Below are 22,206 nucleotides of genomic sequence, written 5' to 3' on the forward strand. Positions count from 1 at the left end.
ACAGCAACCATCCTGCATCTCGTTTCAAAAAGTTTATCGGAAAATTGACTTTTGGAATTATTTATAAATATATACAAATAATTCCAATAGTTCTTAATTCTTTCTTTGATAGATTTTTTGAAACGAGATGCCCTACTTCTTCCCGTGGTTCGATATAACGTATACATTTTGTTACAAGCAAAATTAGTGAATTTTGAAAAACTGATCAAATGGTGTTCTTTAAAACACCTTCATTTTCATTTTTAAACCTGATTGTTGATATTTCGTGGTTCTAAATTTTCCTTTTTTATTGGTCGGATTGAAAATCAGGTCCAAAAATTTTTCTTTCTTTCTTTTATAGCTTTCTGTACAATCTTTGACATTATGTCATGCGTTTTACATATCCGTTGTTTGAAGAAAAACAAATATTGAACTCTTGCTTGCAAGCTACGGACTTTTTTGACATTCCAAATTATATTGACAACTTAAGCTGAAAACTAAAAACGTGTTTAATTTGCGATTATTTTCCATAAATCTTTAAGGCTGTGGGAATTGTATTTTGAAAATTTTTAGGATTTTGAACAACAAAAAAATATTTGGAATAATTTGGGATGATTAAACAGAAATTTTTTTTTTTCAGTTTTCTGGAGTTGTGAAATGCCAGTAGGATCAAGGCGCAGAAATGCCAGCGGCGCAGAAAATTCGGCCAAAGCAGGTTCTTTTTAGTGTTTCGGGAGAGCTGAGAAAAAATCAATTTGGTCGGCCTAAAAAAAGTTAGACAAAATGACCCTCTCCCCGCCCCCTCCCCTCGAAAAAACCCTAAATCCGACCCTGGAATGAGCCCTATTTGGAGTGTTTTCCCATCTTTTTAGTTGGTAAATTTTATTTACGTCTTTTTTTGAAAACTGATCACAGCAAATTAAAAAAGTATCCATTATCAATTAATTCTCAATCACTTTATCTTCTTGGTGTACCTTATGTAGTTACTTGAGCTAGATTAATAATTCTGTTTTATAGAATGTGTGAAAAAATGACTTCATTAGTTTTTCTTGGGTTAAGATTAGTTGATAGAAAACATTGGCAAATTATTCAAGGTTTTAAGAAAATTTGCAGTTTTAAAAAGTTTTCCAAGAATTTTCAAAATCGTGACAATGTTCTCGATATGAATGAACCCGGGAGTATTCAGAACTCTAACAAGGAGTGATCATGTCTATGGGGCATGAAGGATCCCTGCCCAGAAGTGCTGAACCAGAATAATCGTTCGATTGGGAATTTATTGGCACAATCACCGTTGGGTGTCTCGAACTAGATCCCTGCTCGTATAATTGTGTCACTACAGACCTCTGCTTGGTGGTTAAGTGGGACGTGTAAATACTTGTGACTTTGTGTTCGTTTTTTTCTCAGTTGGGTCTGATAAGAAAGATTAAGCAGCCCCGAGTCATTAAATCAGAAAGCACTAGGAAATTAACCATGAATTAAAGCGTCTCTAATAAATAACAAAAATAAACAGTCTTGGTGTGTTTTCAGAAGCTTTCATAAGCTATAAGCGAGGTTGAGGTCTCCTGAGAAAATCATTTCTGCTATAAACTAAATTTGGAATAAGTTTCGATTTTGGTGGTTTATGACCTTAAACTGATGAAATATATTGCTTTGAACTACTTTTCAAAAAACCAAAATTTGACTTATTTGCAACCTTAATCGAAGTTTTCCTTGGTAAATTTTTTGCTTCTCGTTTGTTCACGGCGGAATACTTTTCAGCCGTGGGTAAGAAATCAAATAACTGATATAGATTTCTCATTCCTACGTCCGATTAAGTTTTCATAGTCCACTTTATCCCGCTTTACCAGGGAAGTATTCCTTCGCACCCAACCTGTGATCCCCCTTTATCCATATGTCCAACAGCGCCTTTTCATTCTACTCTAAATGGTTATTTTCCAGATTTATCAGTACAATACATGCGGCTATGAAAGCGATCGAATCAACAACCTTGTTTACTTGTAATCAAAATGTAACTTTGTAGAATTCACAAGTATTCATATTACACTCTTTTGCATATTCGTTTTATAGCAGCAGGAAAATTTTTCAAAAGTTAGCAGTAAAAGTTGCACTAAAACTTACAAAAATGGACGCCAATTTTTTTCCAACTCTCCAAAACTTTACATGGAATTCTGGTGCCTCGACAACAAATACTGACGACTTGTCAACTGAGAAAACTGTTCCTTCGACCCAAAGTCATTCAATCGGGACTATTTTGATTGTGAGTAGAATTTGATATCAATTGCTCTATTAGCTTTCTTAAGAAATCACATAGATCTTGGGGCTGTATTTTGCTTGCTTTTTGTAGCAAAAATTCTAAAATTTTAGCCCGTTGGTTTTAAAACGTTTTTGGGGTCTCCTTTTGAGAAATATAGAAAAAATGTAGGGGGCAAAATTAGGTATTAAAATTAAGAAACTGAAATACATTGTTTCTGCTCTTAAAGTTTCGTCACATGGCAGAAAAGACACCTGGACTGTTTACCAGAAAACAAAAGCAATACAAAAAAAGCTCAGCATAAGTTGTTGTAGGGCTTAAAATCAAAATTGAAAAAGCGAAAAATCGTTGTAGAGCAATTTTTGTATCATTTGTATTACTTTTTCAAAATAAAAAGATTTAGCAATGAACGATTAGCAAACGGCCATGCCTTAGTAGGTGTGGGATTCGCTACGGAATGTTTTGCGGAAATACTAGGCATAAAGTCTTGATAAAATTGTCTCGCAATCATTTGTCCTTTTTTATATAAGCGAGAAGTTGTCGCTTGTGAGCAATTATCAACTGCCCCCGAGCCGTTTTATTGGATATGCTGGTTCAAATTAAAAGTATTGAAATTAAGATGCAAAAAGTTACCAATTTTTTTCAGGTCTGATTTAAAAATGATTTTGAAATGGTTGCGATATTTTAAAACTTTTAAGATGTAGCGATTTAAACATCTGAAGGCTTCATTTTTTCTGCAGGCATGCATATTAGTTTCAAATTTCAAAATCAATGCACGCGGTTTTGTGAAAGTTAACGCCAAGTAGCTGTATGTCTTTTGTTCAGGCTTTTAGAAACATTTACTTCAAAACTCAACCGTGCAATTAGGGCCTACTACGTCAAACTTTATTTAATGTCTAATTTTCTTCACTTGAATGTTTAATCTTGTTGAAAAAATTGTTAATTTTGGCCCAAGCCCCAAAGAAAATTGTTGCTGTAAATTTTTCCGCTCTATGAAATTTTTCAGTAAACATTCGTTTTTTTTACAAAAAATTAATGTTAGTGTTGCTTTTCAAGAAAAAAAATTCTTGCAAAACGGACAGAGCACCTTCTGGAAGCAAAATAATAGACTAATAAAGTTACGAGTAGATGCATGTTTTGTATTTTTGATAGATAGAGCAATTTTACAGGTAGTGAAAAAATATTGAGAAAAAACGATTAATTCTGCAATATGATTAAAACTCTGCATTATCTGCTGCTCTATAAAAAATTCTGCTCTAAAAGCCGAATTCTGCTAATTCTGCTCAACTTTGCTGTCAGCAGAATTTTTTGGGGTCTGGTTTTGGCCGAATACTTCGGGTGACAGGAACTTAGACGAAGCCAAATTAGACGGCTCCAATAGAACTGAATTCAGACGTTAAACAAAGCTAGCCTTTTGGACAAAAACGAAAAGCTAACAAGGTTGCTCGTATCAGGGCGTAACCCTGAATGTTCTGACTGCCTTCTAAGTTCTATGGAGCAGTAATAATTTGAAAAATTAAAAGGGAAAAAAATTAAGTTTTTTTAAAAAAGTGATAAACAAAGTGATAAAAACTGATAAAAAAGAAGAACAAAGTGATAAATTTTGCTCCCACTAACAAATCAATTATGGCATATAAGCTTCCTTGAACCAATTTGCAACGATTTCTAAGACGGAATAAATCTCCACTAACGCGTCAATAGCGCGAAATATATATTTTTCCCAAATTGGCCAAAATGGCAAGAAAACAATAGTTTTTGAGTGGTCTAAAAAAATTTTGTCAAAAATGGCCAGTTAAAATGTCGAACTTTGTCTGAAAAAAAACCCACCCCAAGCACGAATATTCCGTTGCTTTCGTTACGAAAGTCAGAACAATGAAGTTTATCACTGAAAAAATTTCACGAATAAGAAAAGGTATATAATTTCACTGAATATCAAAATTTTTAGAAAAAAAAGAAATATCAAACATTGATCCGAATATTGTTAAACATTCTTGAATTGCGTAAGTTAAACAATTACTTTATGTGAAAACTTGATTTACAATTAAGAAAGCTCAAATTATATTAATTCAAGCCAGTAAAAATTTGAAAAAAAAACAACTACTTCTACTTTCTTATAATTAAAGCTTTAAATTCCTTTTTTGGTCTGGTCTATTTTGCTGACGTCTCATTTCCTAGGCCCCATGTTTTTGTTTTTTTTTGTTCTAAAGTGTTGATTATATTTTGGAGTGATTCGTTCCATGATTTTGTACATAATCTGTGAAGAGAAACTTTTGATCAGTAGCTTACGTATACTCCTGCCGTCTACTTTCTTATAATTAAAGCTTTAAATTCCTTTTTGGTCTTGTCTATTTTGCTGACGTCTCATTTCCTAGGCCCCATGTTTTGTTTATTTTTTGTTCTAAAGTGTTGATTATATTTTGGAGTGATTCGTTCCATGATTTTGTACATAATCTGTGAAGAGAAACATTTGATCAGTAGCTTACGTATACTCCTGCCGTGTTCCTTTTTCAGCCTATTGAGGATTATATATTTTTTTGCTTTTGATTCCTCTCGTATGAAAGTTTGTTTTTGCGGATAATTTCAATAAACCAAAATTTATTTTCAACAAATCTGCTGGAAAAATACGAATTTTCAGAAACAGATCATGTGGGGGGCAGCTGTCTTATAGTTTCTTGTGAAACAAATTTTAGATCTACGTATCAACCTCCCCCTCCCTCTCTATCAAACTTTTGCATCCCAGCATGTAATATCCATAACAGTAATTTAACAATAACGCGGATTGTACGAGTTTTTCAAATTACGTTTTAGCGACGCATTTAATTTCCAGCAATCAGATTCGTTGATTGTGATTTCTGGTTTGCCCAGTTTGAAATTGTAAATAGAAACTGACCGAATTCTGCGTACCATTTTTTAAAAAACATTTATTTAGTTCGCTTTCGGAGTTCAATTGTCACTTATTTATCCGCCAAGATGTCTTGCTGAGTCATCGGTCGTTAATTTTTATATCACAAAAATTTTTGTATCATAAGTTTTTAAACCTGATACTCTCAGTTCTTATGATCATTTTATGTCAAGAAGACATACGAAGAAATGACGTAGTGTCTAACTTAATTTTGGTTCTTCTGCTCTTTAAAAAATCGACAGCTGATTAATTGTTGCAATTGTTGTTACTTCACATATAGCATCAGATGGTTTATATCATATATTGCCTCCCGGTCGCCGAATATGGATAAGTGGAGCGACACTGGTTGAGACATCTGGGAGAGGCTTGAAGAACTTGGCATTCAGAATAGATGGAGACACATTCAACAGTTTGTACATCTCATGCTGTGCCATCATATCAGCTAGCACCTCATCCTTCCTAGGCTCCTCAGGCGGCTCATTTTCCTCCAGAAATTTGTTCACTAGGTGTACTCTGTTAGGGTATTGGACCAACTGCTCCGACATTCCATCAGAATAGTTGGAACCGCTTTTTAGAGTGATTCCCCCATTCAAAGGGTAAATACCAGTGCGAGGGCATAGAGCTGGTCGTCGTTTAGTTAAGACTTTGTTTCGAGGAGTTTCTAATAGCTCATCCGAGTCAAATAGTTGTCTTTCTTGACTTGAATAGCCTGAAATGCCAAAAATTAAAAATTTGAAATTCAAACTTCATTTTCTAATTTTTCCGCAAAGTGACGACACATAGTGGCTGTAATTACCCAAATTATTAGGACAAAAACAATTAAATTAAAATTGCTACTTTTTTAAAATTGAAATGACATGCTTCTAAATTTTTAGCATCCGATTTTTGATAATCTTTTGAAATATATTTGAAAGCAACCTGGTTGGAAAACTTGCAGATGGAATTTGAAGGCCGTCTGCCACTCGAAGTACTTTTTGTCGGGATCTTTCAACGCCGACGTGAGATTGAAATCTCGCTTGCGAATCAGGTACTGCAGATCTGCCTCGTCTGAAACAAATAAAACTCACAATTAGTTTCCAAAGAACCCAAAACATAAATTGTAATCCGGAGCTGAGCTTACCTGTGTCAGGGAAGTATTTGGCAAAAACAGGAGTAAGGAACCAAACATCATCCATTGGCCTCAAATCTAGAATATTCTAAAACATTTAGAGCAGACTTCTTAGGAGAATATAATGAAAACATCTAGATACATACCTCTACTGCGTTGTCTGAAACAGCACAACTTTTTAAACTCAAAACAACTCAATGAAAAGTTCACACAGCAGTGATATGCAAAATGATCATACATCGATGAGTTGGAAATTGTCAGGTTAGTTCTGTTGTTCATAGTAGACATTTGTAGATTCTTATTGTGTCCCTCATTCGTTCGCATCACCGGAGTGTTGGCTGCTGTGACGTCAGGAGTGAGACAGTGGTTGTCGATGGGGAGAAGACTGGTTGTTCCACTGGATCCCTGGGTATCGACAGATAATGAGAATGTGGCTTTTGGGTTCCGGGGGTAGTTGTCTCTCACTTCAATCAGGTTCACAGTCGGGCCTGAAAAAGATGTGATAATCTGTTATTATCCCAAATCTGGGGATGACGAAGTACTGACACATCATTCAGAGGATCAGTAGCCTACAGTAATCCTATTCTAAAGTTGTGGATCAAGACTATAAAAACGTGATTCCGCATTGCAGTTTCTAATTATCTAAAAGTTTGTTTATGGTGATAATATTTTCGTACAAAAAAAAACATAGTTGCTGTTGCAGGGGGCGGATATGAAACTTTCAAAATAATGTCAAACTTTTTTATGTCAACCAAATTGAAATTCTAAGCTCTCCCAAACCCCTATTAACACAATTTTTACCCAATTTTCAGAGCCGCAGGCTTATTTTTGAAAAAAAAATCGTCCAAAAAAATGTTTATGGACACTTTTTGGAACATTTTTTTACCAAAAATTGCGTTTTCTGGCGCGCGCTCCCCCTCAAAATTAGTATATGTTAGCGCCGAAGTCGCTTTTTGAACTTTTTATGGCCGAAAATGGATGTCTTGAGTTAGCATCAAAAGGGGAATTTTTGGGTTGTCAGGGGTTCGAATCCTTGAGGGGGTTAACTGGGCTGTTTAACTAAAATATATACCAAGTTCCCACCGTAAATAAATCTCGCCAAATGTAAAATAATTTAAATTTTTTTCAGAGTTTACCTGTTGTTGTTGGCTCCAAAGTTTGCTCCCTGTCATTTTCTTTTATTATGTTGTTCTCCCAATATTCCTCACTGTTTCGCCGTATCCCAAACGACTTCAGTATGTTCTCCTGATCGAACAGTTGACCCCCCTCGTCACTGAACTGGGGGATGCTCTGTAGTTTCCAGAAAGTGTTCTCCAATCTACTCAAGGATTCTTGGTCTTCGACTATCTCCGTTCGATGAATACTGTTTGAAGCAGGGAATCTGGTATAATAATCGGGGCGGCCAACGATCATTTTGAGAACTTATCAATACGCGGAAACAGTAGATCTGCAATGTGCATTGAATCAAAAGCCGACTTTCAAGCGTGCCTTTTCTTGTTAAATTTGGTCTAATACTTAAACAGGTGCGCGAGTAATCCCCTCATCAGAGAAGATTATGCAAGAAACCAGTTAAACAATAATGAAGGAAAATTTGATTAAATTGTTCAGTAGCGTCTTTCTTCTGTCCCCTGAATTCTGATTGTTATTGTTCCTACTTTAAAAAAAACGGAATATTTATGCTTCAGTCAATTTTTATAAGGAGCTCAAATGTAATTGACTGCCGTCTTTCCCTGCCTTCGTAAAGTTATGAGGGTTTGAAAATTGAAAATTTGGGAATAATGCGCGATATATTGCTTTTTTATATTGCGGTGGATTAATTGGTTCCTAATCTAATTAAAGCAAACTCTTTAGTCCTAGCATTCGGACAGACGCTAAATACATTCCTTTTTAGTTTAAATTAACGTACGTCGACTAAAAAGTTTTCTCGATTGTTTCGTTAATTTTTTCATTAAAAAAAAACATTTTAATTGGCCTTAAAGAGCAGTCGGAACATTCAGGGCATCGCCCTAACATACGAACAGTCTTGTTATTTTTTCAAACTGTTCCCTTTTGATTAAACTTTGCGAATACTATCATTCTGGTTTTGGCTTTGAGTTGAACTCAAAAATAATGATCCTCACAACTCTAAATAAAACCATGGCCACTGTGTTAGAAGAAGTGATTAAGAAGTTGTTTTCAGTAGCTGTAGCTTGCAAAAAAGTGACCCAATCTCATCCCTCTGGCCCTAACTGTTCTAAATCTGAAGATGACTTGCTATAGGCGTGTGTGCAGTGTGTGTGCGTAGCGTGGAGTGCAGTGGTGAATGTGGTGGTGATGGCCGCTGTCTACAGGAGTCCCCCTCTCCACTCCATCATCAACTACTTCATATCCTCACTAGCACTTGCCGACCTCATGGTAGCTATGCTCTCTATTGGTTCACCCCTCTCTATTTCCCCCCTGGGAAAGCTTCTTGACCAGCTTTTACTCCCCCTTACCTTCCTCTAGAATTATGATCAAATTTTTTTTTTGCAATTTTATATTATTTTTTTTTGGCTTCCGGCCTTAAGGCGCCTTCAAAACCTGTTACTAAATGAATTTAGATGCATTTTGAAATCAAAAATGTATTCAGATTAAAAAAATCAACTTGGATCAGTCTTATGACCTCTTTTCACAACCGGAAAAAAATCAATTTGGACCGATTTTGAATCGATTTAAGCTGATTTAAATTCCAAACCGGAAAAGAAATAAATTCGATCGATTTCATTTTGATTTTGACTAATCTCACAACAAAACCGGAAGAAATCAATTTGGATTGATTGTAAATCAATTTAGCTTTGTTTTTGAGATGACTTGTTTCGATTTAAAACGATATAATTCAGTTTAAATCAATTTTAACTCTTTTTTATTACTTATTTTATCCAATATTCAGTAAAAAAAAATTAAATTAGAGTCTTGCGGTTAACTTTTGAAACTGATAATTGGTCTGAAATAAAAGACTATAAGTTAAACTAATTAGGTAATTTTCATATAAATGTTGCAAATGTTTCATTTTATCAGTTTTTTTTGTTGGTTTTCTTTCACTTCAATTTTTTTATAGTTGAAGAGAACATCAGATTGCAAAAATTGATAAGATTCTAAGAAGCATTTTTTGCGATTAACAATTTTTCAGGTGATTTTCCTTAGATCACTATTACGCTCTAACTCAAATTTTTGCTCAAAATTCTGAGCAAAATTTAAATTAGAACAACTAAAAAATAGCTTGAGAGTAGAAAATTGGTATTCTTAAAAAATACACATAGTTTAAATTTATTTCGCCGATTAAGTAACCAATAAATTCTCATCAAATTGATTTTTAGACACTTGGTTCGATGCCATTTTTTCAAGCACTCAAAAAGTGCAACATTTTTTTGTCAACTCATCCCAATGAATCTGAAAAAAAAACAAATTTATTGGCAAAATTGTTATAAAAAAGGCATTACGAGGTCAAATTATTCATTTTGTGAACTGTAAGTGGGTTACGCAACCGGCCAAAATCCGCAAAACTTCTACATTTTTTTTTTAAATGTTCGTTGCTCTTTTGGATCTCTCTAACAAATAGCTTCAACGCTGTTTTGTTCAAAAGTGCTCCAAACGCATCTTGTTTCCCGAATTCGTAATAAAAATTGCGGGATCTGGAACAGTTTGTGAAATCCACAAACAAATTAGTATATATTTGTGTAGTAAAATAGAGCTGTCGAGGAATACACAACTGCTAGCGGAACCCGTAAATTGTGAGCGGAATCCCCAAATTTTAAGCATTATCGGGAAAGCATAAGCGGAATCTGAAATTCAATTGTGGAGTCTAGCAACATATGTTAGTTTAGGTAAAAACAAAATTGCGGAATCCACCTCTATTTTGCGGTATTGGCTTACATTTTGCGGACTTTGCTTACATTTGCTTAGAATCTTCAGAATTGCTTACATTTGCTTAGACATTTGCTTAGAATCCTGAATCCATAATTGAAAAACTTTTTCGTGCAACAAACAGTTGCCATCTAATTTTTCAGAGCCAAAAAAACATGTAAAATACTGACAAAAAATGCAAAAAAAAGGCAAACGCGAGACCTTAATGAAAAATTTTGATCTAGTTTAAAATCGAACATCAAATTTATAGTTAATTCAAATTGTTGGCAAAATTGGTGACCCTGAGCAAATTGATTGGTCAAATCTATAGCATTTTTTGTTAACCAATATTTTGTAAACAATTTTTACAAGTGAAAATCAATGGTAAACTAAAATTCCATGCCGAATTGCGCAGTCTCAGGTTGAGTATCTTCGCTCAGATTTGTTGACTAAAAACTGTATAGCTTTTAACAATTTTATCGGACAAAGCCTTAAATTTTATAAAACTTATGACCTTGAGACAATGAAATGGCATTAAAACTACAATCGCATTTTCAAAACTGCATTTAAACTGTGACAAGAGCAAGACAAAATGATTTGTTCGTGGATTTTATTGATAACGGCTCATTGACAACAAGTTCTTGCTTTTAAAAGCTGCTTTTGCCAGATATTAATTCTAGCTTTCTTTATATTTTGTTCACGCACAAACTTACGTCAAGGTAAAAAATATAACTGCGGAATCCGCTTACTTTTTGCGGACCGCTTACATTTTGCGGAATTTGCTTACATTCGCGGCATCCAGAAGAACTAGTTATATGCGTTGGTTACGGAGTCCGCTAAAAAACTAATAGTTAAACAAAATTTCAAAATTTCGGTTACACGTATTTGTACGCGGAATTTTATGAAATTTTGTAAGTAGGATCCAAGTTGGTAAGTTTTCTCTGGATTCCAGTGATCTGCAGACGCCAAAATGTGCGCTAATCTAGTGCAGAGTTTGGCCTCATAATGACGTGGAGCGGCAACACCCATGACATATAAGGATTTTAGTGAATTCAGAAAAGGCAATCCACTCTAGCTGTAAAGCACTTGTTTTGAACTGATATTCTTCTGATTTTTTAAAAGAGGGTCAAAATTCAATTGAAGAATGGACAAACGTAGGTATCTATAAGAGTGCTCATTTATCTCATTTATAATATATCTGAAACCAGTGATACTGTTTCTCTGTTGATATGGCTCTGAACAAATGTATCACACAACGTGTTTAGTTTTTGAAATAATTCTGACCTTGAGACAAAGAAAGGGCAGTATAACTGCAATCGAATTTTCAAAACTGCATTTGAACAGACGATAAAGCAATTGCAAAATGATTGCGTTTTTCGGGGCATTTTTGTGCCTTTTTTCAAAAGCATAATTGAAAAACTTTTTCGTGCAACAAACAGTTGCCATCTAATTTTTCAGAGCCAAAAAAAACATGTAAAATACTGACAAAAAATGCAAAAAAAAGGCAAACGCGAGACCTTAATGAAAAATTTTGATCTAGTTTAAAATCTAACATCAAATTTATAGTTAATTCAAATTGTTGGCAAAATTGGTGACCCTGAGCAAATTGATTGGTCAAATCTATAGCATTTTTTGTTAACCAATATTTTGTAAACGATTTTTACAAGTGAAAATCAATGATAAACTAAAATTCAATGCCGAATTGCGCAGTCTCAGGTTGAGTATCTTCGCTCAGATTTGTTGACTAAAAACTGTATAGCTTTTAACAATTTTATCGGACAAAGCCTTAAATTTTATAAAACTTATGACCTTGAGACAATGAAATGGCATTAAAACTACAATGGCATTTTCAAAACTGCATTTAAACTGTGACAAGAGCAAGACAAAATGATTTGTTCGTGGATTTTATTGATAACGGCTCATTGACAACAAGTTCTTGCTTTTAAAAGCTGCTTTTGCCAGATATTAATTCTAGCTCTCTTTATATTTTGTTCACGCACAAACTTACGTCAAGGTAAAAAAATATAACTGCGGAATCCGCTTACTTTTTGCGGACCGCTTACATTTTGCGGAATTTGCTTACATTCGCGGCATCCAGAAGAACTAGTTATATGCGTTGGTTACGGAGTCCGCTAAAAAACTAATAGTTAAACAAAATTTCAAAATTTCGGTTACACGTATTTGTACGCGGAATTTTATGAAATTTTGTAAGTAGGATCCAAGTTGGTAAGTTTTCTCTGGATTCCAGTGATCTGCAGACGCCAAAATGTGCGCTAATCTAGTGCAGAGTTTGGCCTCATAATGACGTGGAGCGGCAACACCCATGACATATAAGGATTTTAGTGAATTCAGAAAAGGCAATCCACTCTAGCTGTAAAGCACTTGTTTTGAACTGATATTCTTCTGATTTTTTAAAAGAGTGTCAAAATTCAATTGAAGAATGGACAAACGTAGGTATCTATAAGAGTGCTCATTTATCTCATTTATAATTTATCTGAAACCAGTGATACTGTTTCTCTGTTGATATGGCTCTGAACAAATGTATCACACAACGTGTTTAGTTTTTGAAATAATTCTGACCTTGAGACAAAGAAAGGGCAGTATAACTGCAATCGAATTTTCAAAACTGCATTTGAACAGACGATAGAGCAATTGCAAAATGATTGCGTTTTTCGGGGCATTTTTGTGCCTTTTTTCAAAAGCATAATTGAAAAACTTTTTCGTGCAACAAACAGTTGCCATCTAATTTTTCAGAGCCAAAAAAAAACATGTAAAATACTGACAAAAAATGCAAAAAAAAAGGCAAACGCGAGACCTTAATGAAAAATTTTGATCTAGTTTAAAATCGAACATCAAATTTATAGTTAATTCAAATTGTTGGCAAAATTGGTGACCCTGAGCAAATTGATTGGTCAAATCTATAGCATTTTTTGTTAACCAATATTTTGTAAACGATTTTTACAAGTGAAAATCAATGATAAACTAAAATTCAATGCCGAATTGCGCAGTCTCAGGTTGAGTATCTTCGCTCAGATTTGTTGACTAAAAACTGTATAGCTTTTAACAATTTTATCGGACAAAGCCTTAAATTTTATAAAACTTATGACCTTGAGACAATGAAATGGCATTAAAACTACAATCGCATTTTCAAAACTGCATTTAAACTGTGACAAGAGCAAGACAAAATGATTTGTTCGTGGATTTTATTGATAACGGCTCATTGACAACAAGTTCTTGCTTTTAAAAGCTGCTTTTGCCAGATATTAATTCTAGCTCTCTTTATATTTTGTTCACGCACAAACTTACGTCAAGGTAAAAAAATATAACTGCGGAATCCGCTTACTTTTTGCGGACCGCTTACATTTTGCGGAATTTGCTTACATTCGCGGCATCCAGAAGAACTAGTTATATGCGTTGGTTACGGAGTCCGCTAAAAAACTAATAGTTAAACAAAATTTCAAAATTTCGGTTACACGTATTTGTACGCGGAATTTTATGAAATTTTGTAAGTAGGATCCAAGTTGGTAAGTTTTCTCTGGATTCCAGTGATCTGCAGACGCCAAAATGTGCGCTAATCTAGTGCAGAGTTTGGCCTCATAATGACGTGGAGCGGCAACACCCATGACATATAAGGATTTTAGTGAATTCAGAAAAGGCAATCCACTCTAGCTGTAAAGCACTTGTTTTGAACTGATATTCTTCTGATTTTTTAAAAGAGTGTCAAAATTCAATTGAAGAATGGACAAACGTAGGTATCTATAAGAGTGCTCATTTATCTCATTTATAATTTATCTGAAACCAGTGATACTGTTTCTCTGTTGATATGGCTCTGAACAAATGTATCACACAACGTGTTTAGTTTTTGAAATAATTCTGACCTTGAGACAAAGAAAGGGCAGTATAACTGCAATCGAATTTTCAAAACTGCATTTGAACAGACGATAGAGCAATTGCAAAATGATTGCGTTTTTCGGGGCATTTTTGTGCCTTTTTTCAAAAGCATAATTGAAAAACTTTTTCGTTCAACAAACAGTTGCCATCTAATTTTTCAGAGCCAAAAAAAAACATGTAAAATACTGACAAAAAATGCAAAAAAAAAGGCAAACGCGAGACCTTAATGAAAAATTTTGATCTAGTTTAAAATCGAACATCAAAGTTATAGTTAATTCCAAATTGTTGGCAAAACTGGTGACCCTGAGCAAATTGATTGGTCAAATCTATAGCATTTTTTGTTAACCAACATTTTGTAAACAATTTTTACAAGTGAAAATCAATGATAAACTAAAATTCCATGCCGAGTTGCGCAGTCTCAGGTTAAGTATCTTCGCTCAGATTTGTTGACTAAAAACTGTAGAGCTTTTAACAACTTAATCGGACAAAGCCTTAAATTTTATAAAACTTATGACCTTGAGACAATGAAATGGCATTAAAACTACAATCGCATTTTCAAAACTGCATTTAAACTGTGACAAGAGCAAGACAAAATGATTCCGCTTTTTCGGAGATTTTCATTTTTGCTTAATTTCAAGAGCACAGCTAAAAAAACTTTTTCATTCAACAACGATTTGCCATGTAATTTTGCTGAGCAAAAAAAATAAAACGCCGACAAAAAGGCAAACGCGAAACTTCAAAAAAGTATTTCGATTTAGTTTACTTTTAAAGGCCAGAACTTTTCAAGAAATTCAATACGTTTTCCGATAAACTTGTTAAAAGCTATAACTGCTCACTTTTTGAATGTGTGTGTTGTGCAGGTGTCGATAAACATCATGCCGTTTGCAGTAGCGCTGTACCTGAGTGGGGAGAGGGGGTGGGTGTTTGGGGGGCTGTTCTGCACCCTGTGGACCAGTGGGGACATCCTCTGCTGCACTGCCTCCATACTCCTACTCACAGCCATAGCACTAGACAGGTAGTCAGCTCCTTATCAGTAATTTCAAAGAGGCCCCAAAAAGCGCTTTTCAATATCTTTGTTGAAATAAGCTCGTAGTTTCTTGATATCATATCCCATTTGCTGAAATTTTTTGTCTTAAAATGAGAGCTTCTCTCAAAACATTTTCGGTACCCAGAGGTGTTTCGACCTTTCTCTGGGCCTCTTTTTTGAGTTTTTGGCTTTGAGCTAAGCCTGGTTTCAGCAATTTTGAAAAATGCGGATACGTTTGTTTTCTCTTCAGACACTGGGCGGTGTCTGACCCGGTGGACTACCGAGAGAAAATGACGGAGAGGCGATGCAGTGTCATCATCGCCTTCGTCTGGATCTTCTCCACATTCCTCGCTCTGGCCCAGATACTGTGGCGCTTCATCATCGAGACAGCGAGGGACAGACGGACGTGTACCTACACCATCGACAGGGAGTTCCGAATTGTGTCCAGTTAGTACACAACTCAATCATTAAAATAGTCGCGGAATGTTTGAAAAAAAGGCGCGGCATGGTCCGAAAAAAAAATCCTGCGTCGAACTCAGTCGAAACGTTTTTTTTCCAGTCGTTTTTTCCCCGATTGCCGTTAAATGCCCTTTAGTCGCGCCAGTTACGGACACATTGCCTTGGTCTGCAAACTCAGGAAATACCAAAATTTGGTCGCCGTGGTCTGCAAATATTCAATTTCGGTTGCGGCACTCTGGAAATATCAAAACTTAGTCGCGATCGTCTGATCATAAAAGCACAACCTCGACCCGGGCTAAACTGTATATTATTTCAGGCATGAGTTCGTTCTTCGTGCCTCTTACAGTCTTGATCTTCACGTATATCAACATTATCACAATTGCGAGGTCAAACCGCAACAACGTCAACCAACAGCCCCGTGGCTACTTTGGATCATTAACAGGACATGACGTGGAAGAGAGGAACACTTACAGTCGTTCTTGGAACAACTTGGTGACGAGTCACGCTGAGACAGCGAAAGACATCGTCATCAGTACAACAGAGGAGCTCTCCAGTGAACTATTGCAAAAAGGGCAGAGCAAAAATGAGGAGCTGGATGGTCCGACTCGAGCTTTTCAACAAAGTCCGCAGTTAGTAACCAAAAAAAACACAGTAGTTCCCGAAATATATTTTTTCAAAGGGAGAAACAAGAGCCGTCAAAACCTTACGCCATTGTGCTCGAATTATGTCTCTTGAATTCAGCAAAAAAAATAAAATTTCCACTTCTCGACTCATCCTGCATAACTCGAGCGTACATTTTGCTTGAAAAACTCAATACAGGGCCGTATTACTTTGCATAGTATAAATGCCATAATTCTGCAGTTTTTTAATTAATAATGCGGAACCCGCAAATAAGGTATAATCGTTCGTTTTTTTTTGGAAAGTGCGTTTTTTGAAATCTTAAGATTTGACCGAATTGTTATCCGTTTGAACAATCCACTTTGCTCGTTTTTTTAAAAATGCTGTGTATGCTGACATTAAAATCAATACCGCTCGAATCAGGGTAAAGCCTTGAAAAATCCGATTGCCTTAAATAAAATATGTCTAAGTTAATTTTTCCAATCTTTGAGAAAACTGCTGTTTCAGCCTACGCGTTGCCAAAATTAGCGCAAATTGATAGCACAATTCGACTAAACTGCCAAGGTTTAAGAACCCAAAAGCTGCCAAAAAATAATCCCAGGCAAAATATTTCCCCTATTTTGAATATAGGGCTTTGATATCTTTCTGATAAAAAATTATATTCTCCCAAAAACTGTTATTTAGAGAATTTTATTCTAAGAAAACACTCAGAACTTGATAATTCTTTCCCTGCATGCTTCAAAAATCGGAACAAAAGGTGTGATTCTTTTTTTACTGTTTTTGGGGTCAATATCGCTAATTAGCTTTCTGTCAAGAGTATGTTTCTGAAAAACAAGAGAAAAATGCCCAATAACAAGCCAAAATGCCTCAAAATAGTATGAAGTAGCGCCAAGGGGTTTTAAGAGCATTTTAGGGTCCTTGGACCAAAAATGGATGCCTAGAAACTGTACCAAAAATACTTGAAGCCTCACAAATTATCTCGTATGAATATTTTCTCGGATATTTTTTCGACAAAGGTTTGAAAAATGTTGCCCAAAAAGTTTTGACCAAAAGAAAGAGTTTATTCAGAAAAATAATAACTTATCTGGTCAAGAAGATTAAAAACGAAACTAGCTGCAAATCGGAATAAAAAAAATTTAAGAAATGTAAAACCAACAAACTCCTTTCAACCCTAGAGTCCCGAAAAACGAAAGAACAAAATTTTTTGATATACATCTGAGTATTGTTTCAGCTGCTCGTCCAGTTTGTTCAGCCTGGAGAAGGAAGAGTTGCGCACGGCCAAACTGATCGGCTTAGTGATCATCTGCTTCGTGGTCTGCTGGCTGCCCTTCTTCACCCTCTACGTATTAGAGGCGTTCTGTGTCTCCTACAAGGACATACCAGTTCAAGTAAGGCCTCAGTATGACGAGATATAAGATTGAAACAAGGATGGCCGGTTACTGTGCAAGTAGCACAGAATGTTCCGACCATAACCATGAAAAAAAATACAAAACAAAGTTTTTGCCAAATTCGAGTCATTCTTTTCTGTGTGGTGTGATAAAAAGATGTGAATAGAATAATCACATTTAGGCATATTAGGAAATCAAAATAAAATGGGCCTGTTAGAAAAATGACTACAAGAACAAGAAAAAAAAGAATCGTAGAATAAAATTTTTAAAAATTTTCAGAAGTTTTTTTAAAATATTTGTGCAGCATTTTTTTTGAATGTTTGAAGTTTTTGATTAACATAATGGTAATAAAAACTCGCCGAACTAGCTTTAATTGAGTAAAACGAAGTTTTCATGGCCTAAATTAAGCATAAATAGACTATTGTAAGCCTAAACGCTCACCTAATTAGCTCAAAATTAGAGTAAAAACAAAAACTTCAAGCCATTTTTTCTCGACACTAAGTAAAATTTTGTATTAAATTTGAGTCACGACTGAAAAAATTTTAATGTTATATCACTCAACCAAGTCCGATGATTACTTGTGGACCTGATTTTCCGTGGACAACAAAAAAAACAAGGATAGCCGGTTACTGTGCAATTAGCACAAAATTATCCGACCAAAGTTAAAAAAGTACAACAAAGAGTGTTTTCAAACTAGAGCCGTTTAATTTCAGCGTAGTGTGATAAAAAGAGTTTAATAAAAATCAAAAGATTAGGCATATTCGACATCATTAGCAAATTGAATAAGCAAATTGAAAAGCAGTTTTCCAGAAAAATGACTAGATAAACCTTGCAGTTTTTTGATTGTTTGAAGTTTGATTCCAAAAAGGCGCTAAAATACTCAAATCAACTAACATTAATTGACAAACTTAAATTTGACGTTTTTGAAGTTTGATTCCAAAAAGTCTCTAAAATACCAAAAAAAAATAACGTTACTCGTATTTTTTTTTTGTTTTGAATTAAGCTAATGCAAGCTTTTAACCCAATGAAAAAAGCCTGCTCGCTCACTTTATTCTTTCAAATTAACCAATGAGGGTTTTAATATGATATTTCACTCAAATTTCTTCGATTATTTTTTGTGGTAGCTGATTTTTTGCGGGGGAAAAAAGAAAAAAACTTAAAAACATCCGAATACAAAGTTTCTCGCTACTTTTGAAATGGTCGGAAAAAACTGAGCGCTGCTTAAAATGGATCAACGACCATGTTTGAACATCATTTATGACGAAAAAAGCTTAGCTTAGCAATTTCCAGCATGCAATATCCGACAAAAACACGCTTGGCTAGCATTTGATACGGAACTTTTTGTTTCTGGATTTATGAATTTTTCAAATTAGGTACGTGGTCGGCAATTCAAATAAAAATACAAGAAAATTTAATTTGAAAAAAAAGAGACAGAGCGGAGCTTTGCTTATTCTGATCAATGTCTGATTAAGTAAAATATCAGTTTTTTTTTAAAAATCATCTATGAAAATTTTTGCCAAAATTTAAAAGTTTGATGATTTCATTATATCATTTGTGTAAAATAATTCTTGGGCAATTCAGCTGGTTTCCAATGCCTTGTTATGGAAAGACGTTCGAACCTTTAGTGATTCTACTTTTGAGTAAACCATGGTTTGTGTCTTTTGTGTTCGGTTACGAACACATCCCAAAAACTTTGAGAAATTAAATTTAAAAAATCAAATTTTTTGGTTCATGGAAAAATGCTAGTCATTCAATTTCCATATCTGAAAAATCCTTAATCATAGACCTTTCATGCAAATTTTAGTACTTATGGAATTGCATAAAAAAAGTGTGACTAGCGTTTTCCCAGATATGCAAATTGTATAATTAGCATTTTTGGTCAACCCGGACGAATACAAACTCCCGCCACCATTTTTCAAATAGTCGGAACAATAAACTTACTAGAATACGAAGTTCTTCCCCATTTTTAAATGATCGGAACAATAAACCCCATATGTTTTAACTGAAAAAAAACTCAGTTGCAAAATCGGAATTGATTATTCCGTTTATGCATTTCAAAATCTAAATGCACGAATCGTATAGTCTTTATTTTCAAATTTTGTTTTTCCGAAATTATGTGCTTCGAAATTCTTCCGCATCGAAAAAAATAACTCCAACTTATTTTTGATTTTGACAATTCCTGCAGGTTTCTCTATTATGCCTGTGGCTTGGGTACGCCAAGAGTGGCTTGAATCCAATAGTCTACTTCTTCTTCGACGAGTCACACAGAAAGGCATACAAGTCCCTGTTCCTGTACGTGTTCTCCTGTTGCGGCGGCCGACCAGCTCATTACGTCATCTCTTTCCGAATCCCACCACCCTCTGCTCTCCTATCGCCCAACACCTATCTGAGTAAACTGCATCACGTCGAAAGGGATGCGTTTGATGCTGCAATGATTGAGAACAACTTTGCTGTTGATTCTGAATTATGTCTGCACCAAAGCATTTCAGAGAGCAAAACGCAAAAGATAATATTTCACGACAAGTCGCCTTCGTCGCGTAGAAACTTCGCTTCAAATATCTTCACGTTTGGCAGTCACCAAAACATACAACAACAGAATCCGAGTTCTAACCATAACAGCAGAAGACACGACATTAGATTTGTTTCGGACTCAACAGCAAGTAGGATTATTTTCAGTCCTGTTTTGTCGGAACATGACAGGGAAGTAACAACAGGTAGTCCCCCAGGTAACTTCTACCGCACCAGTCCCCCAGAGTTAGGGGCACTAAGAGCTCAGAATGACTCTATCGGGAGCAACTCTGTCTTTAGTTCCCCTTTTTTGGGGAGACATGAAGAAGGACAGAAAAGTAGTCAACACTTTTCGAGCCAGATCAATCTAGCTCCCCATGGATTTACAAATGCCACTTTGATCACATTGGACAGATACTGTCACCAGCGAGTGATGGTCAATGAAGAACGAAGCAACGTCAAGGCCGAATCAAACGTATAAACTGACAGCAGCTGACACATATCGGATTTCAACTATTTACTCATGATTCTTACAAACTTCAATTAGCTCTTTCAATTTTGGTTAAACTCCGGCTAATATGAGGCTACATTTTAGTTTAGTAGCACCAAAGTCTGATTTGATTTTGTTTATCATAAAATTTTTGTGAATGCTCAAGAAACGTCTCAGGAACTCCAGAAGATTTTGACTCATAGCAGACTATTCCAACCGAAATTGATAAAGTTAGTTTGTAATATAAAAATTTTTAAAAAGTTGATTTCCCGTCAATTTTTTTAAAATTTGCTTAGTGACTGGTTATTCAATTCAGCGGCACATTTTCTTTGCGCAATTAAAGTGTCTGAAACTCCATGTTATGGATCGCTGCAAAATAAGAAAAATAAAACTAAAATTTTTATTGGAGTCAATGTGAGCTATTATTTGCCTTAAAACTAGTCATTTGAAGTTTGATTTAATTTACCATACAATACAAAAATTTAATAATTCAATATTAACAGGAGGGTTTTCATAGGAGAAGTACTACTCAACATGCGGGACACCTGAATGGTGAAATGAAGAACGTTTTAGTAGTCTGTAATATCCTTTTGTCGAGGTTTACGGGTACAAGCAAGAAACTGAATGCTATCAACATGAAACGTTTCTGGGTTTCTTCATATAATTATTCCGACAAAAAATAGATGGCGTAATGCCTCCGGCTATACTGAGTGATTGACATGCATTTGTGCCCAATTCGACGTCATTTTTTCTCATGCTGTTTTTGTTTTGCATTGACTTTAACAAGATTTTGAGTATTTCAATGAAAAAGTTTTCAAAAACTGAAAATTTGCCGTTTTCAATCGTGATCTCACGTAAGGCTTCAGATTTTTGTTTGAAAAATATAGCCATATTTACTCTTTTTTCTATTTTTAAATTTCGTTCATGATTTTCTTATGTGCTAAGATACATCAATACCCCAAATTGTTTCACAGTTCTAGCATAAGAATTATAAATATAACTATTTGTTTCTTTGAAAACAATGTCTAGCCTTTTAAACATTTTCACAGAAACTTGCTTGTGACAATGCTTTGAATTTGATGCTTAAGGATAAATTACGATCAAAATCCTCAAACAATTAAGCAAACAACAGAGTTTGTTTTTTCTTCCGAAAGTTCCCATCCGACAGGTTCCCCCCTCCCCCAAAAAATCATGTATTGAACTCTTGACTCGTTGATGATTAATCAGTTCTTTTCAAACCAGCTTCCGCAGCGTTTCAAATTTTTAACAAAAAATCATTTTTGAGTTTGTCAGCATGGAAGTTTGTAATATCGTCTTCAAGCAAAACAGTTTCAACTTCCTTGCAAGACTGTTTGAACTTCCTTGCAAGACAGTTTGAACTTCCTTGCAAGACAGTTTGAACGTCCTTGCACAAAATATGTTAATTTACAGAGTCAAAGTTAAAATCAATGAAATTATGACATTTTCTAATGCGTCTGCACATGATTTTCTACGATAAAAATGCACAATGTAAGCGCGAAATAAGTTTTACCTTCTTGTTAAATTTGAATATTCGTTTATTAATAAGTTTCTGAAAAACTTTCGAAAAGGATGGAAGTTAAGCTAATTATGGAGGTAAGTCCTGTAAATATCACACTCTTTTTGACTTTCAGTTTTGTGAATTGGAAAAACTTTCGCCAAGTTAAAGTGTTTTAGAAAGAAGCATTTTAGTGAACATTCATTAA

The 22,206-nt window shown here is 34.9% G+C and overlaps 2 protein-coding genes across 2 annotated transcripts; one reads left to right on the plus strand and one right to left on the minus strand.

Moving 5' to 3' along the window:
* Positions 1 to 1,557: 1,557 nt before the first annotated feature.
* LOC134846910 (probable G-protein coupled receptor No18) lies at positions 1,558 to 20,663 on the plus strand. Its single transcript, XM_063864332.1, has 7 exons — positions 1,558 to 2,236; positions 8,500 to 8,634; positions 14,853 to 15,007; positions 15,270 to 15,466; positions 15,795 to 16,107; positions 17,328 to 17,484; positions 19,670 to 20,663. The coding sequence occupies exons 1-7, from the start codon at positions 2,102 to 2,104 to the stop codon at positions 20,471 to 20,473; spliced, it is 1,896 nt and encodes a 631-aa protein (XP_063720402.1). The 5' UTR covers positions 1,558 to 2,101; the 3' UTR covers positions 20,474 to 20,663.
* LOC134846414 (uncharacterized) lies at positions 5,381 to 7,772 on the minus strand. The gene is made up of 6 exons (XM_063863759.1): positions 7,377 to 7,772; positions 6,479 to 6,728; positions 6,387 to 6,400; positions 6,253 to 6,318; positions 6,051 to 6,179; positions 5,381 to 5,841 (listed from the first exon to the last, which is right to left on the minus strand). The coding sequence occupies exons 1-6, from the start codon at positions 7,651 to 7,653 to the stop codon at positions 5,429 to 5,431; spliced, it is 1,149 nt and encodes a 382-aa protein (XP_063719829.1). The 5' UTR covers positions 7,654 to 7,772; the 3' UTR covers positions 5,381 to 5,428.
* Positions 20,664 to 22,206: the final 1,543 nt, after the last annotated feature.

This window comes from Symsagittifera roscoffensis, chromosome 5 (assembly GCF_963678635.1).
Source record: "Symsagittifera roscoffensis chromosome 5, txSymRosc1.1, whole genome shotgun sequence".
NCBI classification, from domain to species: domain Eukaryota; kingdom Metazoa; phylum Xenacoelomorpha; order Acoela; family Convolutidae; genus Symsagittifera; species Symsagittifera roscoffensis.